General features: G+C 32.9%; 5 protein-coding genes across 14 annotated transcripts in view; 2 read left to right on the top strand and 3 right to left on the bottom strand.

Annotated features, from left to right (window-relative positions):
• The window catches only part of LOC122569298 (F-actin-monooxygenase Mical), a 100,877-nt gene extending 96,130 nt beyond the window's left edge, over positions 1 to 4,747 (bottom strand). The window contains exon 1 of the mRNA XM_043730136.1: positions 4,418 to 4,747. The gene's annotated coding sequence lies outside the window, so the exon portion shown is untranslated. The remainder of the gene's footprint in view (positions 1 to 4,417) is intronic.
• Positions 4,748 to 4,903: 156 nt separating this feature from the next.
• On the top strand, positions 4,904 to 6,666 carry LOC122569306 (STING ER exit protein). Its single transcript, XM_043730163.1, has 4 exons — positions 4,904 to 5,239; positions 5,335 to 5,491; positions 5,657 to 5,885; positions 6,212 to 6,666. The coding sequence occupies exons 1-4, from the start codon at positions 5,119 to 5,121 to the stop codon at positions 6,356 to 6,358; spliced, it is 654 nt and encodes a 217-aa protein (XP_043586098.1). The 5' UTR covers positions 4,904 to 5,118; the 3' UTR covers positions 6,359 to 6,666.
• A 150-nt stretch (positions 6,667 to 6,816) lies between these two features.
• Positions 6,817 to 17,266, bottom strand: LOC122569300. 5 transcript variants are annotated; one of them, XM_043730138.1, is made up of 10 exons: positions 17,130 to 17,266; positions 15,809 to 16,033; positions 15,145 to 15,342; positions 14,291 to 14,416; positions 10,358 to 14,097; positions 9,859 to 10,274; positions 9,590 to 9,781; positions 8,970 to 9,506; positions 8,634 to 8,891; positions 6,817 to 8,509 (listed from the first exon to the last, which is right to left on the bottom strand). In XM_043730138.1, the coding sequence occupies exons 2-10, from the start codon at positions 16,000 to 16,002 to the stop codon at positions 7,436 to 7,438; spliced, it is 6,735 nt and encodes a 2,244-aa protein (XP_043586073.1). In that variant the 5' UTR covers positions 16,003 to 16,033; positions 17,130 to 17,266; the 3' UTR covers positions 6,817 to 7,435. The 5 variants fall into 5 exon arrangements, with proteins under 5 accessions (XP_043586073.1, XP_043586076.1, XP_043586074.1 ...); XM_043730141.1 differs by having other exon boundaries at positions 9,859 to 10,271; XM_043730139.1 differs by lacking the exon at positions 17,130 to 17,266 and adding an exon at positions 16,878 to 17,123.
• On the top strand, positions 17,265 to 20,798 carry LOC122569303 (cyclin-dependent kinase 9). Of its 4 annotated transcripts, XR_006317397.1 has the most exons (9): positions 17,424 to 17,606; positions 17,697 to 17,781; positions 18,410 to 18,500; positions 18,578 to 18,744; positions 18,834 to 19,075; positions 19,152 to 19,299; positions 19,376 to 19,646; positions 19,747 to 19,850; positions 19,990 to 20,798. XR_006317397.1 is itself a non-coding variant. In XM_043730155.1 (8 exons), exons 2-8 carry the CDS (start codon positions 17,500 to 17,502, stop codon positions 19,682 to 19,684), a joined length of 1,149 nt encoding a protein of 382 aa, XP_043586090.1. In that variant the 5' UTR covers positions 17,265 to 17,397; positions 17,467 to 17,499; the 3' UTR covers positions 19,685 to 20,798. The 4 variants fall into 4 exon arrangements, 2 of the variants coding, with proteins under 2 accessions (XP_043586090.1, XP_043586091.1); XM_043730155.1 differs by adding an exon at positions 17,265 to 17,397 and having other exon boundaries at positions 17,467 to 17,606; positions 19,376 to 20,798; XR_006317396.1 differs by having other exon boundaries at positions 19,376 to 19,850.
• The window catches only part of LOC122569302 (SPARC-related modular calcium-binding protein 2), a 33,076-nt gene continuing 32,296 nt past the window's right edge, over positions 20,303 to 21,082 (bottom strand). For all 3 annotated transcript variants that reach the window (XM_043730151.1, XM_043730154.1, XM_043730153.1), the window contains one exon: positions 20,303 to 20,996. In XM_043730151.1, the coding sequence (XP_043586086.1) occupies positions 20,908 to 20,996 (89 nt within the window). In that variant the 3' untranslated portion in view covers positions 20,303 to 20,907. The remainder of the gene's footprint in view (positions 20,997 to 21,082) is intronic.

Genomic DNA, 21,082 nt, shown 5'->3' with positions numbered 1-21,082 from the left:
GGCTCTACAGTTTTATAAATTTGTCAGCCCACGTTCAGGGATCGTAGTCCCAGGTGGATTAACAATACCAAAAATGTGCTACATAACGTGGAATTGCTTCTGTAAGAATGTGACAAATCGATAAATATGCAAATATTTTATTATTACGTATTTTTTAAACACCAGTCATTTTCACTGGTTTTGGTAGAAATAGCTTCGTCTCAACTACCGGTGGTCCTAGTGTTAAATACCAGTTTTATTCGCACTATTGTTGTATTTTGTCATTTCTAAGTGCATGATATATCTTGAAACAATTTCCAGGACATCTATCGATTTGGACACGAAAGAACGTCGAGTGGAACTGATAAAACTGATGTCACGCTCGACACAGAAGTGCAAAGGGTTAAAGGAATCGCGAAAGCGCGTTAGAAAATCTCGCTATCTTTAACACGTTGACTGCTACGACACCCGTATTCGGGTGTCCGCAAAGTTTCTGATCAGGCCACGAAACCCATATTCGGGTGTCGCTTATTTGACTACTTGTGAAGGATCGTCGTAGGTATTTGAAAAGATATCCCATAGCAATAAAACTGTTGAATTGTTATAAAAGTAATACGAAAATGGTTTATTAAAAAAATTGTTTAGCATGTAAAACTTTAAAGCATTCTATACATAGCTGAGGTTGGTCGGGACAATTTGGTCAATAAGTTGTTGTTCTTTTCAAATTCTTTTGTGCCTTTGTTCGGTCCATTCGACGTCTTTTATTTGCGTAACATAGTTCGCATGCGCGTCTAATGCCTCTTCCGGAATCATAAGCCTCGTAAAATAAAAGCTTTCTTTTTCACTGCTATCTGACTTACTAAGAAATAAGTTTTCAATTTTTCTTTCCGACATTGTAACGAATTAGGGCAGAGATTTTAAGTTACACCGTTCGTTGCTCGGCCAAGATTCAAACTGATTTTGTAGAAAGTGGAGAAATGAGAAACAAATGCGAAGGAATGGAAACGAAAGAAACGAGAGGTAAGACCGCCAGATGAGCGACTCGCATTATGAAAATATCGATGGGAGCACCGAGCAGAGAACGCTTGGCACTGCTGCACGCGTGGCCTGACGGAGATTTTTTTGAAAACACGCGTGCCAGTCAACGTGTTAACGTGACAAAACGAAATCGCATGGATCGAGATAGAAGAAGAGACGGGAACGACGAACCTGCTGCTAATTGATTTCTACTATTCACGTTATAGTAGCACGCCAGAATAATTTATTTGTAATTCTCAATGAGAATTGATTGTAAACTACTTGCAAATAAAAAAAAAATTTGATTTCTACTAAATGGCGATGGAAGTTTCGTCGAATTACTCTAATCCAATAGGAACTGCAGGCTCCTCGCCTATTCCCTAAAGAGGAGCGAGTCCGAACGATATTTACGCGCGTGGACGACGAGGCTTGAATTTTGTCGACCACGCGAAAAAGGACAAAGAGAGAGAAATAGAGAGGCTTTTTATCTGCGACAAAGCGGTACGAGCGACCCACACACGATACCGCTTAAGCTACCTACGTTACACAAATATAAAAATTGTTCGCACGAACGCGACAAGTAGCGTATGCCAATTCATAGGCTGCGCACATGCTGGCTTATAAGGTCTGCTTTAACTCAGCACGTTCTTCCAATTTTGATATTTCAATCTTGTTTTTGTGTCTCGATAAACGAAAAGAACGGGAAGAATACCGAGAGACTGCTGCGACTATAGTCATTTTTGTATCCTTTTAATCTTTCGTTTCGAATAGCAAAACGAATTTTAGTGCTTTAAAAGAATTTTCGGTGTAAGATTTTTAACGTAACGAGATATCACGATTCTTCTTTCGTGTTTTTCTCGAACTCGAGGAATTTTCTAACGACAGAAAATACTGAAAATTCAAAAGGGTTAAGAATATCGAGAATATTCTACTTTAAGAGCATAGAGTCAGAATTGCAGCGAGAAGTAAATAATAATGATTATTAATAACATTCGCTTCGTCTTCTTGCCAAACATTTGAACAAGCTTGTGATATCTTTTTAACGTTAGAAAGATAGATCTTTGATATTCCATTGGGCGGAAGGTGACCGAAAGAATTCTTAGGTTCAGCAATTCTTGAAACAATTTGCTTGATTGAACAGTGGAGACAACATTTTTGTGACTTTGCGCTGTATAAACTGTATGGATCGACTGTATGAACGAAATAAGATTTCGTCTATGAATTTCCTTCATTTTATTTTTATTTGTAAACGTATCAAAGATTTGTAAGATTGTACAACGTAGCAGGGACATTCACAAGTATCAGAGATATTCAGATTTTGTTTGAGTCTACAACTCCAGACTAGACTCAACAAACGTCTAAAATCTTTTAAAAAGAGAATAGGCTTAAATCTGAAGTATCAAGCTTCTCGAAGAAATACGAGGAAATATATTTCTATTTACCTACTGAAGAATATATGTTTGCCCATTGCACTCCAAAAATTATTGTAATATGGTCGGCCAGCTAATCCTCTGCACCTTTACAGTGAAACTATTTGAAATAAAGAAATTTTTGTTCGAAAAGCTTTTATATAGAAAGAGTATCTGAAAATGTCAGCCACGACGAAAACGGAAAATTGCGTAATGCTACATGGAATTATTAGCAAACAATTGCAATTGTACAATTGCAGTTTTACAAGATACGGCAAACAGTACGTTGCTGTGGGATGAAAGATAAAACCGAGGTCTGTTCAGTTAGGCTAGTTTAGCTAAGCAGAAGTTCTTTCACTCTGGTCGCTGTCCTTCGAAGACAGTCAATACCGATAGATCGAGTGTCTTGATCATTGCGCGCAAGACGTGTGAATGCACTTTGCATTACATGCAAAAATAAATACAGCCTCACTCTTACTGTATTTACACGAAAATCAAGCATATTTCATGCTGTTTATGTAAAGTCTCTAAAATATTGCACGAATCGAATTATTAGCTTAGAAATGAATTCATTATAAATGAATTCTGTGGTTGACACAGAAGCCATTTTTTTCAGTTACGAATAAAGATCGTTACGTAAGATTGAATCGAATTTGACGATTATTTCTTTCCGTTAAACTATTACAAATCAGTATAAATTATCTAATCAAAGCATTATGTGTTATTACGTGGCCATATTTGTGGATAAATATATACAATAATATACTACATGCGTATAAGCACTATGATACATGTATAACTATATCTATAATAAAGTTATTGTAGAATAGAATATATAATTTTAAGTTGATATAACATAGTAACTATATATATAGTTGACATATACTAATCATGACTATTTATATATAAATGTACATATATAATTTGCGTCAACTATATAGTTATGTTACATTAACTCGAAACTATAGAAACGTGTTAACGTTATATTAATACACTGTATAGTTGTTGCTAAATAATTTTCTACAATCTATTCGTAGGATTATTTTTAACTTTACGTCGCTTTAATTCGTATTACTAATTGTAGCTTGTATAACAATTATTATAAACAAAATTTTATTTCACATCTAACACGTTACAAGTTATCATAAAGTATCATAAAAAATAATTAAATTGACATATCGAGATGGAAGAAGCTTTACTCACGATTTCACTGCAAAACGCGAAATTCGTCCTCGCTGTTTGATATCCGATGTTGCGAGAAAATAACGAAGGAAAAGATTCAAAACTTCCATGACAGATACATACAGAAATGATTGCCAGTAACTACGACATGGCTGACTTGTCGTCAGCTGACAGATAAGCGATTACAAGATTTCCGACGCGATTCGATATTTGTCATAATCTAAGATATCTATCCTATCGTAGCTAATTTCATTCTACAGAGTCTCCTACGAGAATCTATTCTTATATCACAAAAAGATCACAAATTGTATCATTGATAACGCATTACGTGTACTTTTAGGTTCTGCGTCGAGTGGCGTTACAAGGTAAACAAAGAAAGCGGCGTTCGATTCAGCGAAATTTACCACTCGTACCAATTGAACATTTCGCAAATCACGAAAGTCGATTCATAAAAATTCACTGACTCGCCAAGCATTTACATATTAATACATAACACCGTGTGTATCGCGATATCCTCTCTTCTTTCTCTCACGCTTACATTCTCTGCCACAAGTCAGTTTAATCTTCTCTCTATAAATTCGATTGCGAGATACAAGAAAGAAATCGAAATCCACCAATGGGAGCCGGTGCGTATACAAAGCACTATCTATTTCTAACAAGTTACGAAGGGGGCGCGGTCATAAATCTCATGTAAAATGAGGGGAAAAAAGTGCAAGTACGCGCAAGCTACTGCAGGAATGCAGAGAGAAAGAGAGAAAGAGGAGAGAGAGATGATGAGAAAGAGTTGTCGTATGAGGCTTTTGTGTATACGGGCGTGTGTATATACTTACATATGTATGTATACGAAGGGCCGCTCTCTGCGTGCACCGCCAATCAAATCTAGAGTCACTGCACTTTTTTCCTTCGTAGCCTTTTCTTTCTCTGCTCTTTGTTCACATTACCGCGCGCGTACTGCTAATTGAAGATTTCGATTGCAGCTTGATCGTTCACCATATCACGCCGATTTCTCACTATATATTCACATTATACATACTCGTTTTACTTGACGAACGTCGCGCGATTCACTGTCTATATTGGCATCTTGCGCTCGCTTTGGCTGGCCTCCTTCGACTGCGCGTCGAACACCGTACTGCGATCGCGACCGAATACGGAGTGTGGAGTGAAATTCTCGATCACAGGAGTGGAGGCACTGGAAAATCCTCTTAGCTCATCCTGTGTGGTACACGATTTTCTCCGTCAGGTGTCACTAGTCTCACACATAGCTAGCACCATCTTAAGATTTCGAACAAAATGAAGTTATAGCGTTGTTTGGTAACAACTGGTCGCGTTGCTTTCCGATGTCAATATAAATAATAGATACATTGATTGTTGCACTTAATTACTATTGAATGTAATTACGTTCTACATACATATATTCTATCGATAATATTGAAAGTTTGAAAGTGATTCAAACATTAACAAGAGTTTAGACAGAAATTGTCAATATCAAATGCTGTCAACCTATAAGTCGAACATATAATTTCAAGTGAAAATGCCGAAAGTAGTTTCAAGAAGTATAATATGTTCCGATACAAAAGATCAAGAAGAATATAGCGAAGAGAAACCGTTACATATTTATTATTGCTTATGTGGACAGATGACATTGATTTTAGGTTACGTTCACTTTGCTTATTGAATACATTATTCTTTATTTTGTTAATGATCATAGGTAAAAATACATAACAGATATTTTTACATATCTTTGCAGATTGTGCAATAGAAAAATTGCCTTTGAGAAAAAGGGATGGTGCAAGAGTTATCGATGGAAGTAAACATGCTCACAAGATGACTTGCGAGCAAGATGAAATTGTATATTTAAAACGTTCTGAAGGAATTGAAAAACAATATCGACAAAAATGTAAAAAGTATGGCATAGTTTCTTTTACTTTCAAACATATTTTTCATTATCTCCTTTATCAAAAACTTTGGAATAATTTTGAAAATTAAAGAGTTAAATCACTGATATTTACATTATATGTTATTTTTATAAATTACAATGTTAATTTTAATATATGTATGTATCTTTACAGATGTGGTCTTTTTCTCTATTATAAACATGACCAAGCAACAAATATTGTATTTATTGTAAAAGGTGCAGTAATCAAAAGTTCTGGTGAAGGTCCAATGACGGATATATATAATCAAGTAGCCATTGAAAAACCCAAGAAAATAATGGTAACAAAACACACGAAGAATATGGGAAAATTCAGTTCTGTTACTGTTTCTACAATTGATGAAGAAGAAGATGAAATTGAGGCAGTAAGTTACAGATTTTTTTGTTATATATTTTTAGTCTTTACGTATAAATTGTTCTGCTAGAAAAAGACTATCGTTGTTATTTGCAAAAAGTTGCTATTTAAGTAAAAAAGTTTCTAAATTTCACTAAATAAATTGGAAGAAATTATGAAATGCTATAACGAATGATTATGTTAGATTCTAATATTGTGCAGAATGAAAATACACAATGCTACGCTATAAATCTAATATTCAGAGATAAAAAATTTGTTAAAAATTCTACATATAAATTTGTACTCTTCTTTCGTAAAAAGCAGTTTATATTCAAAACATAAATTTTATATTTGCAGAGAGAAGTTGCTGATTCATATGCTAATAATGCACGAATAATAGAAAAACAATTAGAAAGGAAAGGAATGAATAAACGAAAAGCTATGCCACCCCCTGAAACAGACCCGAAAAGAACGAGACCACGGGGAACATTGTTAGATGTGTAAAACCTATTTATATTATTGTTATGTATATATATAATTAAATATAAATATGTATAAAAAAAGTCAAATGTAGAATGTGGGAGAGATTGTATAAAAATGTTAATGTCTATTATTTTTACTATTATACCAAATTTTATAAAAAATAATGATTTAAAGAATTAAACGATTTTTTAACATTATATCGAGTTATTTATTAACATTACATAAAAGTAAATATTTAAAATATATAAATGACTAGATATAAATATTGCATAGAAATGTACATTGCAAAATAGAGATATAAATTTAATAAATAAATACAATAACTACATATAATTCATTAATAAGGATCGTTGGAGGGTAAACGGAGTTCTACTTACAATAAGAATTAGTTGGTACGATGGCAACATTAAATGGTAAGAAAGAATTACTTTACATATATACTGCAACTAGTCAAATTAGTAAATAATTCTACAAAACAATTTTGGATCATATGGCTCTTTAATGCGGAAGAAAGAAAGGTCTATCTAAATATATTGTATAACTGGCCATGATACATCTACATTCTATGAATATGCAGTGTGTAATACTATGACATATTAATGCATACATTGGTTGAAAATCGGGTGGGACATTTAAGCTAGCTGCATTTATGATCGAAAGTGATATTGATTACCAATATTCTCTAGTTGCGTAATATTTTAATTGAACTTGAAAGACACTGAAAATTCTCTAAAACTCATATTTCCACACTGTCAGAGATCAAGATAATTGAAGAAACGAAATATAATAATTTTTAACTTGCATATTCCTAGTGCCATATTTCATTTTACAGTTACCTTCAACATTACAACAAAATCATAGCACTTTTCTATATACCTAATAAATGCATTTTAAATATATTTCCTTTGATAATTAATGTCAACTGCAACTTGCTTTGAATTAAAATTATATATAACTCTATTTTTTTTTTACACATAATACGATTTCGCGGTTGGAGTTATCACGTTTGCGATTAAAGACGATAGTTTTATATATATAATCATTAAACTATGGGCGCCATGTACGTATAAAAACTTACATAGCAACCAATTCATAAATTTAAGTGTTAATTTGAGAAGATTTAATATCTGCCTTCTTAAGAATCGTGGGTTCATCTTTTAAAAACGTTCCCGATCTAGAACCTACGGTTGGTTGTTTTGGAACTTCCCCATTATGGCACTTATTTTTAACTTTCTCATCAGAAGAGGTCTTTGTGGTAGTTGTCCTTTTGTTAGTGACCGTAGGCTTATTTATCTTACTAGTGCCACATGATTTAGGGGAAGATCTTTTGCTAGGGCTCTCGGAGCTTTGTTGAGTCGGCACTCCTTCCTTTTTCTCTCTCATTATATTAGGATGATTAACTGTCGATTGTGTAATCGGTCGCATGGTTACCGTTTTACACGGTACGTTATTTAATGACTTACTTGGAATATCTGGAGTTTTTGCAGCGTCTAGAAGATTTCTTCGCAAATGGTAAGCACTAATAGCAGCTGCCCGGCTTCTACTAGCTGCGGTCGAACTCTCTAATGATCTTCGTGGTCTTCTTGTTGCTGTAAGCAGATTTTTTTGCTGCATCGGTGGTGAGCTTTTCTTCGCTGTTTTATCATAAGATTGTGCTTTATTTATTGTTTTCCCTAAAGTCGGTGAAAGTTTATTTGATGTGTTTGATTTGGGCGTTGTTGTTATTTCAGTCATAAGACTATCCGTGGACATCGAAGTGTCCATTTTAGTAGCCTTCTTCTTTACAGCTGTTGGCTTGTTCTTCGATTCTGCTAAAGAATCTACAGATAAGCCTATCTCCGTATTCTTTTGTTTAAAAGACGGAGATTCTGGACGCGTAATACCGCAACTTTTACTAATCGAATCATTTTTCGTATTAGTTCTGCTGGCATTCGACTCTGTTAAACTATCAGAAGAAAGTGCCTTTACATCTTTCTTTACAGGTAACTTTATCTTAGCTAATGGTTTTTTGTCGGTAGCCCGTTTCATTGCCGGACTAGATGTGCGAGATGAATCTGAAGATGAAATCATTATTTTTCGTCGTTGCTGTACCATGACCTTTTCTTGATGTACTGGTTGCGTAGTTTCTTTTGGGACTGATTTGTTCCGAGGTTCCAAATATCTCGATTTTACCTAAAAGTTAATGTATGAATGATTTCGAAAGACATTAAATTTTTACAATTTTCTTAATCTGTTTACAAAATTATGTTTGAAATAAATTCTTTACCGTGGTAGTATTCAAGTGATAGAAAATTACCTCTAATTTGTTAGGCCATGATTTTGGCCTACTATTTGTTGTATCCGTAGTGGCTTGTTTATCATTTTGCATTTTACGCTCCAATGGATCGCTTTTTGGTTTATTAAAAACTTTCTTCGGCTGTTGTTGTTGCTGTTGTTGAGCTACTGCCATTTGTTTTAGAGTTTTATGATTATGTTCAGATATAGCCATCTTCACACGCTTCAAATCCAAGCTTCTGTTAGTAATAGTTGAGCGGCTTGATGCTGGCCTAGGTTCCTGTAAGAATAAATACATTAAAAAGAGAAAACTTTTTTTAACAGTAAAAAGCGTTTAATTATAATTTGTATTATGTACTTTTATAAAGTTAGAATGCCTTGACTGACGTTTTGATGTTTCGTGAGGTAAAATTACAAGACAAGCTAATTCTTGAATTCTGCGTCGAAGCTCCAAGTCCATCTTTAACCACGTAGTAGTTCTAGCGGCTCGCGCCGCATCTCTAACCAAGCATTTCTCTACTCGACTTTGAATTTTTTTCAAAAAATCAACAAACAAAGGTCCCCACTTAATTTTGTCTTGAACCTCATCTTGTTGTGCTGAAGTTAACATTTTATTCAATTTTGAATAACTTTTACATGCTTGTTCAGGAGGTAAACGTTCAGCAGCTGCTAAGAAATTATCCTCCAGTCGACTGATATTCCATGTTAGCTCTCGGCCAAGAGATTGGAAGTTTTCGTTTCCCAGAACTCCTGAGAAATTATCCGACAGAAACTTCACTGAAGTTTCCAGCAAGTTTGAAACCATTCTAAACACTGGTTCAGCCCAACGAACATTTGGCAAAGTTGCGAGTAGCTTATCACAATCCATCATAGTTTGAAGCACGTTATCCGTGGACTGTTATTTACGATAAATACAGAAAAGACAATTATTTAGATTTCAGGATAAATTACATGTCAAATAATTGATATAATACATACCATATGTACAATATGTTGATGATAACATTTTGCCATAAGTTCTTTCGGAAGCGTCGCAAATGCTTTACATGGCCATATTCGTACGAAATGTCTCGTAACCCAACGAAGAGATTTTCGATACACTTCGTCGAGGCCATAAGCTGCTGCCAGAGGCATACATTCTAATACGCCAACAGCACATATTTGACAAGGCTGTAAATTAACATGAATAATCAACAAACAATTGCTAGTCGGGAATTTTGTTATGAAAGTAGACCTCATGAGCTTACTTTATGAAATAGATGGCAATATTTAACTTTAAGCGTATATCCAATAATTTCTTTAAGACCTTCCAAGCATAACATATCAGCTAACGTAGCTAACTCAACAATACTTATGGAATCTGGTATGTTGCTTTCTCCGCTGTATATGTGGCACAATGCAAAATGTACCGCATCGTAAGAATATCCTTGCAGAGAAATAACATTTCCTGCATTTTCGATCCATCCACCACTAAGGATCGCCGCAAAATATTGACATCGAGAACTCAATATACATTTGTGAGCTCTTATACGACGTCCAGCTACGTCAATTGTAACATCTGGATTGATTTCTTCTAAGAACATTCTTAATAAATCTTCTCCCAATCTATTGTATGGTCTACTTCCTGCCAAACTAGATGTTTCAGTTTCTTCTGTACTTCCTTCTAAAAATGAAATAACAATTAATACCTTAACGGTTCGTAATCACTTTGATTGCATCTATGTTCTAATATAATAAATTACACACCAGCACCAGAACGACCCATGCTACTCTGCATACTGCTCAGATCAGATTCTGATATAATTCCTTCTCCATCATACTCCCCTGTTAAGTCCTCAAGCGGAGATTTCTGTTTAGATGGAAGGGAAGTACTCATGATTGAAGTAAATTTTCTAGGAAGTGGTCTAACGGATCCGTTAGTTCTAGACATTACTAATTTACTTTCGATCCAGGAAGTTTCTGGAATACTGTTGCACATACGATAAGTACTTTTATCTTCTTTTACAGTCAACATGTCCGTAGAATGAGAAACCACAGGCGTTTTATCCAAATCAGACAATCGAACGAAGTTAGAAGTTGTTGTCTTCGTACTGTGTGCCGTAGTCCTTTCAGTTTTTTTTGATGTTATATTATGATTATCATATTCTGTCTCTGGCTTCACATAATCTGAACTTTTCAATTCGCTTTCAATCTTTTTGATAGTTTCATTTAAAGACTTATGCGTTTCTGATATTTTACTACCTACAGCAGGAACTACTTGTGGTCGATTTATGTTTGGCACTTCTCCGTTCAATAGTTCTGATAATTCATAGTCATGATTGTCACTATCAGGGGATGGACCACTACCGCTACTAATATCAAATGTTTCACTTTTGCGTGTTTGTCCCTCAGTACTCTCTGTACATGTTTTCTCCCACGCCGATGTTTCCGAATATTCATCCTCGTATGTCTTAGCATCGGTAGCATTAAGATTTTCCGTGATTCTTTCTGTTTTTAATTCCGTGTACTCGTGTTCTTTCACACTGACACGAAGTTCTTCGTTGATCACTTCAACGTGAGAGTTCGGAGGTGTGTCTCTCGCATCAAACTCAAAAACATCTTCTGAAGATGTGTCCATATTACTTGGACCGTTATTACCTTCTTGAAGAAGTTTAGAATTTTTCTGGGTAACAGATTCTTGTTTTGCTGTGTCACTTAAAGAGTGACTCGAAGAACTAGGCTTTGCTCGTAACTTCTTTAAGTCTCCCCGATCTACGGACAGACTGTGTGCGCGTTTGTGTTCTTTCCTAAACATCAATTCTTTCGCAACATGCCCATTGTTGTTAACGCCTTGCGTTTTATCAACATTCCAGGAATGTCGTTTAAACGCCGGCCGTGATGAGGACAAAGTTCTCCTTCTTACCACCGGAGAATCAGATTCTATATACATGAAAACGCTCGGTTTCGCTTTTTCTCTGACACATTTCTGTTCATTCGATGATTGATCTTCTCTCGTCGTGATACTACTTTCGCTAGAATTAGTATCATCCAACTTTGTTTCTATCTGTTTATCAGAGAATGCGGAAAAGCTTCTCCTATGTGAAGGTGGTACAATATTTTCTCTGTTCTTTGGTGGATCGCTTAAATCAATGAACATAGAAAAAATGTTTTTCTTGTCACTGCTTTCATTAAACTTCTCAGCTTTGACAGTGGGTTCTTCTACTTCTATTTTCTTATTTTTTGGTGCGTTACTTGTACCAGATATATCAACGTAAAATTCACAATAAGATTTACTACATCCATTCTGTTCTTTCTTATCTGTTGAATAACTTTGTTGCTGCGAAATAGGTTTGCGATCCATATCTTTCAAATTAACGAAAAATCCTAAGCTGCCATGCTTTTCATGACCACTTGTCTTCCTCACCGGTTTCTTTATGCATTCTGAATTTGAAAAACTTTGAGACATTCCTGCATGAGAATTGTTCGATAGTTTGGTTTCATTTTTGTTACAGTCACTCATATCAACCACCCATGCAGTCATAGACGAAGACATTCTCGTGGGTCTCATCTTCACCTCGGGTTCGTTCATAATAACAGAGCCACCAGAAACGATCGGTGTCGATTCTGTTTTTCGGCGCACAGTGGGGCTATCAGTAGGCTTAGAATAGTCCGAAGTGCTAACTCCACCGGAAATAATAGGCATAGTTTCGTCACACTTAGTCTTTTTTATCGTATCTGTTCTGCTATCTTTTTCTAGAATGCAACTTAATGTAACAGGTAAACTGCTACTACAATTGCTTGAATCATTATCCAATTCTGCATGATAATCCATAACTACTTCATCACTAGCACTTTTGGTTACCGGATAAATTATGTTAGTTTTACTTTGCAAAGAATTATTACCTTCTGATGGTGTCTGATTACTTTCATATTTTCCATTATCTCGTGGAAGATATGGTATTGTATGGTACTGACTATTAGTTGGAATTTGAACATCAATTGGAAACTTATTTAATACGTTGCTTATAGGAATTGAAGGTTCGTCCGGTGGATTAAAACATGAATCGCCATCAACACGATGTCCTGAATATTGAGGTATAGCATTTTGGAATACGAGATTACCTTGTCGTCGTTCATATTCCTGCCGTAGCACTGAAAGCTTTTCGTCGTTTGAGTCCAGCTCAAACGTATTCCTTCTAATAAGCGAAGGTCGTCGTGTATCATCCGTTTTATTTGTGTTTTTATCGTTCGTCTCTTCGATTGTTTCTTTTTTAGCCACTATTATCGCATTTGCGTTATCGTTATCGTTACTTATTCGTGTTACGACGTGTCGATCGTTATTTATATTTTTATTATTGTCAGGACAAGGAGAAGGATGCGCACTTTCGCCACTGTCCGCCTCCTTAATTTCTACGGCTAAAGATTCTTTATTTGTTTCAACGTTAATTTTGTCTTCTGACACAGAATCAGTTCTCCTTGTTCTTCGCGTGTCCGTAAGTGGTTCTAGATATTCTGTAAGTTTCAACTCTTTTTCAAACTCTGCTATTCGTTCGTGTCCAGTTTGCAAATTAGTTGTCTTAAGAGGTGTGAACTTGTAATATTGTTCGTCGGCGAGATCGTTAGATGTACTTGCAATATATTTAGAAGAATAAGAAACATATGGATGTGATTTTTCATTGTATTTAGTTTTTACTACATTGGAAGTCGGAACCTCTATTTCATCATTGAGGGTTGATGCATCAATAAAGTAATAATTACTTGTATTACAGGAACTTTTTTGGTTGTGTGTATCATGTGATACTTCGTGATTTGCATTTTCTGATGGAGCATTTTCAGCTTGTGAATGACTGGAATGACACATTTTCTCGTCTTCCGATTTTTCCGTAGGCTCTTCCTTCACGCAACTCTGTTCTACATTGGTATTTGGAGAAGACGTATTACCAACATTAATAAATTCAAACGATTCATTTTCATCACTTCCACAGTCTGACTCGTAAAATGGATCGCTAAGTACTTGGTTTTCATATTGAAAAATTTCATCTGTATTTGACTTCGCTTTTTGAGCATTATCTGTAGATGAACTGGACGAATCTAATTGTGGTTGTTCTGCATCAAAAGAACAACTTGTTGCACTATTATCATTTGAACCACATTCCATTAATCCTGATTCTACCAGATTTTTTATATGGCTGTTATAATTGTTAGTCAAATTATAGCGTTCATTTTTTGAAACTACTTTTTGATCTTTGTTGTGTACGCGTCTACTGGCGCGTATCTTATCCAAATCATCATTCCCAGAAGCATATTCTGTGACTTGTAGTTCCTCAAAATCAGTACTCGAATTTTCAGACGTAGTATTTTCGTGTGGACTTACAGAACCTGTTTCTAATCCAGAATCAGCCATATCGGATACAGTGGGACTTATATCCACGGTAGCATATTCTCTTACATTTCTTATACTTTCAATGCTTTTTGAATGACAGTCTGGTGTTGTGCAATCCACATATCTTTGACATAAAGATAAATATTTATAAATATAATTAAATATATAATAAATAAATAAATATATATATATATGCTTTTATCATTATTCAAATATAATTATTAAAAATAGTAGCATCTATTTTATATTAAAGTAAAAAATACATACATATATATACAACATTAAAACTTTAAAATACTATAATTATAAATTGTAACCTTTTATTGATGTCTAAAACTTTATTATCAGACGGTGCATTCACAAGATTTGAGGTATAAGTACGCAAAATATGTTCTACCAATAATAGTTCTTCTTTCGAAAAGTTTGAATTGCTGTATAAAAGCCTGAAAATTTATAAAGCAGTATTAACAAATATACAATACACATGGAAAAAGAGAAAGACATATCTAATATACATTGTTCTATCGTGTGCATTCTATGACATTTATTTCGAAAGTGAGAAATTAAGTGTTACATGCTGGTTGTCATAACATATACCATTAAATAGTGTAATGTATGTTTTATTGTACAGGTAGAGTAATATTTAAAGACACTAGATGTGTATAGAAATAAAAACACAAGAAAATAAAGAGAATAACTTATTGTACAAATTTTATAGCATTATTGATAATGATTATCTATAACTTTTTAAATCATTGATTAAAGGGAACTTCTATTCAATTGCAGTATTACGAGATTACATCTAGATAACAATATATATAAAACACAATTTCTTGATGGTTGAAACAACATATGATATTTTATTAAAGAAATATTTTTAATACATAATTTACACAAAATGCATGCAAATAAACATTTTGTAATTTATATAAAAGAATACATGGAACTTTGAAAATGTTAATTCAGGAAAACTTGCATTTGTTTGAGTGATATAAAAAATAATATCTTAATTATTTCACATATTTAAGAATCTTAATGAATGTAATTTTCACAAATGTTCCTGAATTAAACAAGAGTCCATATTGTAGGTATAGCCTGCAATATGTAAATAATAAATATATAGTTCTCATAGATACTGCTTCTATATAAGTGATTAGAGATATGGCAGTACCTCACAAAGCCTTCTATATGATGAAAAATTTCCAGTTTATCAATGATGCAATCAATATGATTGTTAATGTATACAAAATAAGGCTTGAGAACCTTGTAAAAGTGTGGAGCTCTTGTTTTAACAATACATTGGTTTGTTCGTATTATATTATGTCCATGTACTATGTTAAGATCACAATACAAAGAGTCCGTAAATATGCTACAATAAAACACTCTATTCAGTTTATGTACTTATGAGCTTATATTTTGTACACATAAATTGCTTTATACAAATACATTCTCATTGGTTACAATTCAATAATAAATTATACAGACAATTTTTATACAGATGCAACAAATATGATATAATAAAATAAAGCTTGCTAAAAGTAATTTCTAAATTAGAATTTTCAAATGTTCCATAATTTTGTACAATTTACTAGTCGTTCCAATACTCGATATTATACATATCAATTACATAAATTAAAGTATATAGCACAAAGTAATTCACTGAAACTGCTCAATTATATCATGCAGGGGCTTTTATGAAGATATTTATATTTGTTATCTCATGTATTTTATGAAAACATTAACAAATATTAGCATTATTTGAAGTTAATTATTCGTTAAATTATTTTTTGACTTAATTAATAATCTGCGAATTAAATAGGAAACTATTCATTTACCTCAAAATATTATCTTGCAGATCATTAAGACTTTTTGCAACAATACGGCTCTTTTCTATACGTTGATGTTTTTTAAATGTTTCACTGGAAGGAGGTTCAGGCTTGACAGAAGCATAAAGTTGATGGCAACATAGCCATTGATGTATTCTGTCTAAATTTCCACTTTGACTGTTGTTGCCCCTGCCTCCAGCCATGAGACATGTTTAATCTTTCATACTTGTTCACCTTTAATCCATTAATGTTTTATGTAAAGAAGGTCAAACAAAGAAGCAAAGTAAATATAAACATAGACATTATTTGAAGTAGATGTTGTATGTAAGAAACAAATATTACATTAATATATCATATTTAATATTTTTATAGATTATGCTTTCTGTGTACAAAAATTTATTGTTTCTGTGTAAATTTTGTTATGATATTTGGAATTTTTTCAAGTAATAAAATTTAAAGTAAACAGGATAAAAGAAGTCTGCAAACAAAAAAGACATTAAATACTCTTCCCTTAATGTATGTATTGCTGACAAAGTACACAACAATTTCAAGGTCAATACAATGGATACTCCTTGCATAGCAATTACTAAACCTTTTACGGTATCTTCAATATTTAAATACTGGTTCTATTTCGTTACATATGCTGTATATGATACTTTAAAATTTATTGCGTATTCGATAATAAATTATTATATAACTTTCTGTCGGAAATATCTTTAAAACTGTGTGTATAACATTTAGTAAAACATGTATCTCATAGTTAATTCTGTTTAACCTTAAATTTAATATGTAATCACATATGGGTTGGTGAATGAAATATTTCGCTAAACATTTGAAACGCGAACCTAGTACCTGAAATAAAATTAAAATGTGAAAGCCAAAAATAAACGTGTAATCCTGGTACAGTTCAAAAGTGGGAATCCAAACATTCAACTGAAAAAAATTACGTTAGGAAGTAGAATGCCGCATAATCGATTAATTAATGAGAACACATATAACAATTGATAAGATACAATAGAAAACGTGTCATTGAGAGATGATACGTTTTAAATTTTTGTAAAACATTGATCGAACACACCTTGTTAACTGTCATTTAGCGCATCTTCGTATGTACCCTAAGTACGACTTACTTTTAGATATTAAGAGTAACATACACTTGGTTAGCAAGTACGTTTGTATGCAGCATATGTATTTAAAGAAAATTCGAAATATATGAAAATGTTTTAAATCAAGTGTCTTTTAAGCTTGAAGTATTATATCAAATATGTATTCTAGACAAGACTTTCTCAATAATTTATTGATCGTACTTCGTACATACATATGTACGTACCTCGCATTATTTCGGTTCTCGAACACCGGTCAGGATATATCATGATTACGCGATATTACGAGTCGTAATCTTCTCGCGCATTTTGTCCAACGCGTCCGCTGCGAAATTCGGCGGAGATCAACGATGCGATACTAACAAACGTTCGATTGTTTGTTGTTCAAAAGGCATAAATATGCGACGACCGTTCTTACTACGAAAGCGTGAGACTATCTGCCGTCTAATTCCGCCAGATGGCGCGCGGGTCGAGATCAATTTTTTTTTTTGTTAGGTATACCAATATTCTGCCAAATATTTTGTGGTTAATCGCGTTCTTCACTACGATGTCATTTTGTTGCAGGAGTTCTACGTGTTTACTACATGAATATCGAAGATGAACACGAAAGAAAAAGAGAAGTACATCGAAGAATTTGATTTTCCCCATTGCGACGAATCCTCGAAATATGAAAAAGTTGCGAAAATTGGCCAGGGCACCTTCGGGTAAGATTGATAGAAAATTTTCACTCGCTTTTAGGTTATAATCGTATACGAGCGAAAAATGTTTGTTATTTTTTCATGATCGTTCTGTAGGGAGGTGTTCAAGGCTAGGGATAAGAATTGTACTAAAAAATTCGTAGCTATGAAAAAAGTGTTGATGGACAATGAAAAGGAAGGGGTATGTACACGTTCAAATATTTTTTTTTTATATTATTTATTGTAATTTTACAATTTGTCCAGTGGGACATTTGGTAAAATATTATAACTTAAATATACAAAGCATGTGGATGGTTACCCCCAGCGGGGTATCATCTTCGTGTTTGTTAGGTTATATCCTTTGTGTTCAAATATTTAATCGTTTAACGTATATTTTTCCATTTTTTTTCCATTTCGTCTATTTACACAAGTATATTAAATATTATACAGAACAATGTTTTATTATTATAATATAAAAACAATATTTTATTATAATTTTACTTGATTTTCTATAAGGAATTTTATTAACACACTAATGACCAAGCAGTATAACTCATCATAATGTTATAAATACTTAAATTTCTTTAAATTTTATGATATTCTACAATCTACATGACAAAGAAATAGAAGAAGAAATGGATTGAAAAGAAATTTCTAATGACACATTACATTATCACAATATTGGTCCTTAATGGGTTAAATTAAAATATGTAGTATATACCTTAATGAAAAGTAATGAAAGATGTTGAAATAAACAATCTAAGATGTCATTTCAATTCTTTTCACATAAGTATAATAACATAACATTAATCATTTTTTGTTGTTTACAGTTCCCTATAACTGCTTTAAGAGAGATAAGGATACTACAGTTATTGAAGCATGAAAATGTAGTGAATTTAATAGAAATATGTAGGACAAGAGGTAGATATTTGATATATATAACTATATAATATAATGTAAGTATATAACTAAATAACTCTGTGAAAATTTTGTTTTAGCAACTCAATATAATCGTTATCGTTCTACATTCTATCTTGTATTTGACTTTTGCGAACATGACTTGGCTGGATTATTGTCAAATGTGAATGTCAAATTTAGTTTAGGAGAAATTAAAAAAGTTATGCAACAGTTGCTAAATGGTCTTTATTATATTCATAGCAATAAGGTAAGCATATTTAAATTGTATAATTAATGAAAAAAAGATTCTATATTGCAAGTAACAACTATATATTAATTTCTACATCCTTTTAATAGATTTTACATAGAGATATGAAGGCTGCAAATGTTTTAATTACCAAAAATGGTATATTGAAATTAGCTGACTTTGGTCTAGCTCGTGCATTTAGTGCAAATAAAAATGGTCAGCCAAACCGTTATACAAATAGAGTTGTTACTCTTTGGTACAGACCACCTGAACTTTTGCTTGGTGATAGAAACTACGGTCCCCCTGTAGATTTATGGGGTGCAGGGTGCATTATGGCTGAAATGTGGACCAGGTTTGCATTTTTAAACGATACTTCTACTAATATTTATTGGTCTGTTGGAATCCTCTTACGTTATTTAATTTTGTAGGTCACCTATAATGCAGGGGAATACAGAGCAACAACAGCTCATATTAATTTCACAGTTGTGTGGTTCTATTACAACAGAAGTATGGCCTGGAGTAGAAAATTTAGAATTATTTAACAAAATGGACTTACCCAAAGGCCAAAAACGGAAGGTAATTACTACTTTCATTTTCAGTAAAATATGTAACATCTATAAACAATGCGTTCAAGATGAACATTTCTGCACAGGTTAAGGACAGATTAAAACCATATTTAAAGGATCCTTATGCCTGTGACTTGTTAGATAGACTTTTAATTCTTGATCCATCTAAAAGATTCGATTCCGATTCTGCGTTGAATCATGACTTTTTCTGGACCGATCCGATGCCTTGTGACCTCAGCAAAATGTTAGCGCAACATACGCAGAGTATGTTCGAGTACCTAGCTCCACCAAGACGTCCTGGTCACATACGTCATCCTCATCATCAAGTACCTGGAGGGCCAGCAAAACCTAGTTCTAGTATGGCTGATAGTGGTTACCAAGATCGTGTATTCTAGGATATATATTGTTTATATAAACATAGACTGCTCTTTATCGTTCATATTTTCTCATCTTTCAGAATTTTGATAAACCACATGATATCTGACTTTGAATTTCATCGATAATTATAAGATTTTAAGTTAAAATTGGGACTTTAATTTATACAAACTATTGGAATAAGATGTAAGATTTTCTTATATTTATACATCACACATATATATGTATATATATATATTTATATATACATATATACTTATATATACATGTATATAAATTTTGTACAAATGGAAACAGTCTTCTGATTTAAGCCTTATATTTTCAGAACTGACAGCTTTCCTTCTGTTCAATTATTTATGTATTATATTTCAATCAATCCTTGATATTTATGAAGGAAAAGACGAAATTTTATACATATTCCTTATTTTAATTTTACAAATGAGGTCCATAATTGACAAGTGGAGTAATACTTAATTCTTTTGGCAACTAAAGGATTCAAATGTTATTATATATTGGAATCTTTTAATATCCTTATTTAAATTTCACATAAATACAATACGAAACAACACAAGGTAGTAATTACTGCCAGTAAATTATAGATAAAAATATTTTTTGGACTAAAAATAACTATTAATTGCTACTTTTGAAGCATATCTTGTTAAGACAGAATTTATTTCAGCGAACAATTTTTAACTTTATAATGATTTATGAATCGATAGTGTCATATAGTTCATAATTATGGTAGAATTCTTAAAAGATGTGCGAATTAAATTTAATTAAACCTAAATTAAACAATTGTACTCATGGAACAAAGAGCGAGACATTTAGCGAGTTTAATAACATATTCGGCAATTGTACATTCAATTTTACGTGTCTGCATCTATCTTCGTCATGAGAAAGCAGTACATAGAACTTAAAGAAGAAAAAATTTTTTTTAATATGTACACGATTGTATGCCCGTAATACTTTGTTACTTTTTATTCTTACAGCTATATATATCATCATTATGCTAAACTACACTATCGAATTATCAATATCTGTGAGGTACAGAAATATGATCCATATTAAAAATAGAATGATATGAGTGATATTTTTCACCGGATATAAAAATACAAATAAAATTTTTTTAACACAGTAATTGGCTTTCTTTTGAAAGTTCCGTCGTTACGATCCACATGCTAGATGAATGAACACTACAACATATGGATAAAATGACGAACACACATTCATATCACATATACTTCTAATCATCGTCGTTTTTAAGAAATTGATCCAACGGATTTGGGCCCATTCTCTTCGGTTTACTCGTTGATGATTTTTCCGTACTTTCAGCTGAAATAATTTAATATTCACGAATTTAAGAGAAGAATAACTCTGATTGTTGTAAAATTATGCATTCCCAAGCGAACCAAATATAC

The sequence above is a fragment of the Bombus pyrosoma genome, linkage group LG7 (assembly GCF_014825855.1).
Source record: "Bombus pyrosoma isolate SC7728 linkage group LG7, ASM1482585v1, whole genome shotgun sequence".
NCBI lineage: Eukaryota > Metazoa > Arthropoda > Insecta > Hymenoptera > Apidae > Bombus > Bombus pyrosoma.
This window is presented reverse-complemented; position numbering and strand designations above follow the sequence as displayed.

What these genes read in the sequence shown, in the direction of transcription:
- LOC122569306 (XM_043730163.1), top strand. Translation starts at nt 5,119, where the DNA reads ATGCCGAAAGTAGTTTCAAGAAGTATAATATGTTCCGATACAAAAGAT. An exon ending in ACAGATGACATTGATTTTAG is followed by an intron (nt 5,240 to 5,334) that starts GTTACGTTCACT and finishes ATATCTTTGCAG; the next exon opens with ATTGTGCAATAGAAAAATTG. An exon ending in AAGAAGATGAAATTGAGGCA is followed by an intron (nt 5,886 to 6,211) that starts GTAAGTTACAGA and finishes TTATATTTGCAG; the next exon opens with AGAGAAGTTGCTGATTCATA.
- LOC122569300 (XM_043730138.1), bottom strand. Translation starts at nt 16,002, where the DNA reads ATGGCTGGAGGCAGGGGCAACAACAGTCAAAGTGGAAATTTAGACAGA. An exon ending in CTGCAAGATAATATTTTGAG is followed by an intron (nt 15,343 to 15,808) that starts GTAAATGAATAG and finishes GTTTTATTGTAG; the next exon opens with CATATTTACGGACTCTTTGT. An exon ending in ATTGCCATCTATTTCATAAA is followed by an intron (nt 9,782 to 9,858) that starts GTAAGCTCATGA and finishes GTTAATTTACAG; the next exon opens with CCTTGTCAAATATGTGCTGT.
- LOC122569303 (XM_043730155.1), top strand. Translation starts at nt 17,500, where the DNA reads ATGAACACGAAAGAAAAAGAGAAGTACATCGAAGAATTTGATTTTCCC. An exon ending in ATTGGCCAGGGCACCTTCGG is followed by an intron (nt 17,607 to 17,696) that starts GTAAGATTGATA and finishes ATCGTTCTGTAG; the next exon opens with GGAGGTGTTCAAGGCTAGGG. An exon ending in ATTATATTCATAGCAATAAG is followed by an intron (nt 18,745 to 18,833) that starts GTAAGCATATTT and finishes TCCTTTTAATAG; the next exon opens with ATTTTACATAGAGATATGAA.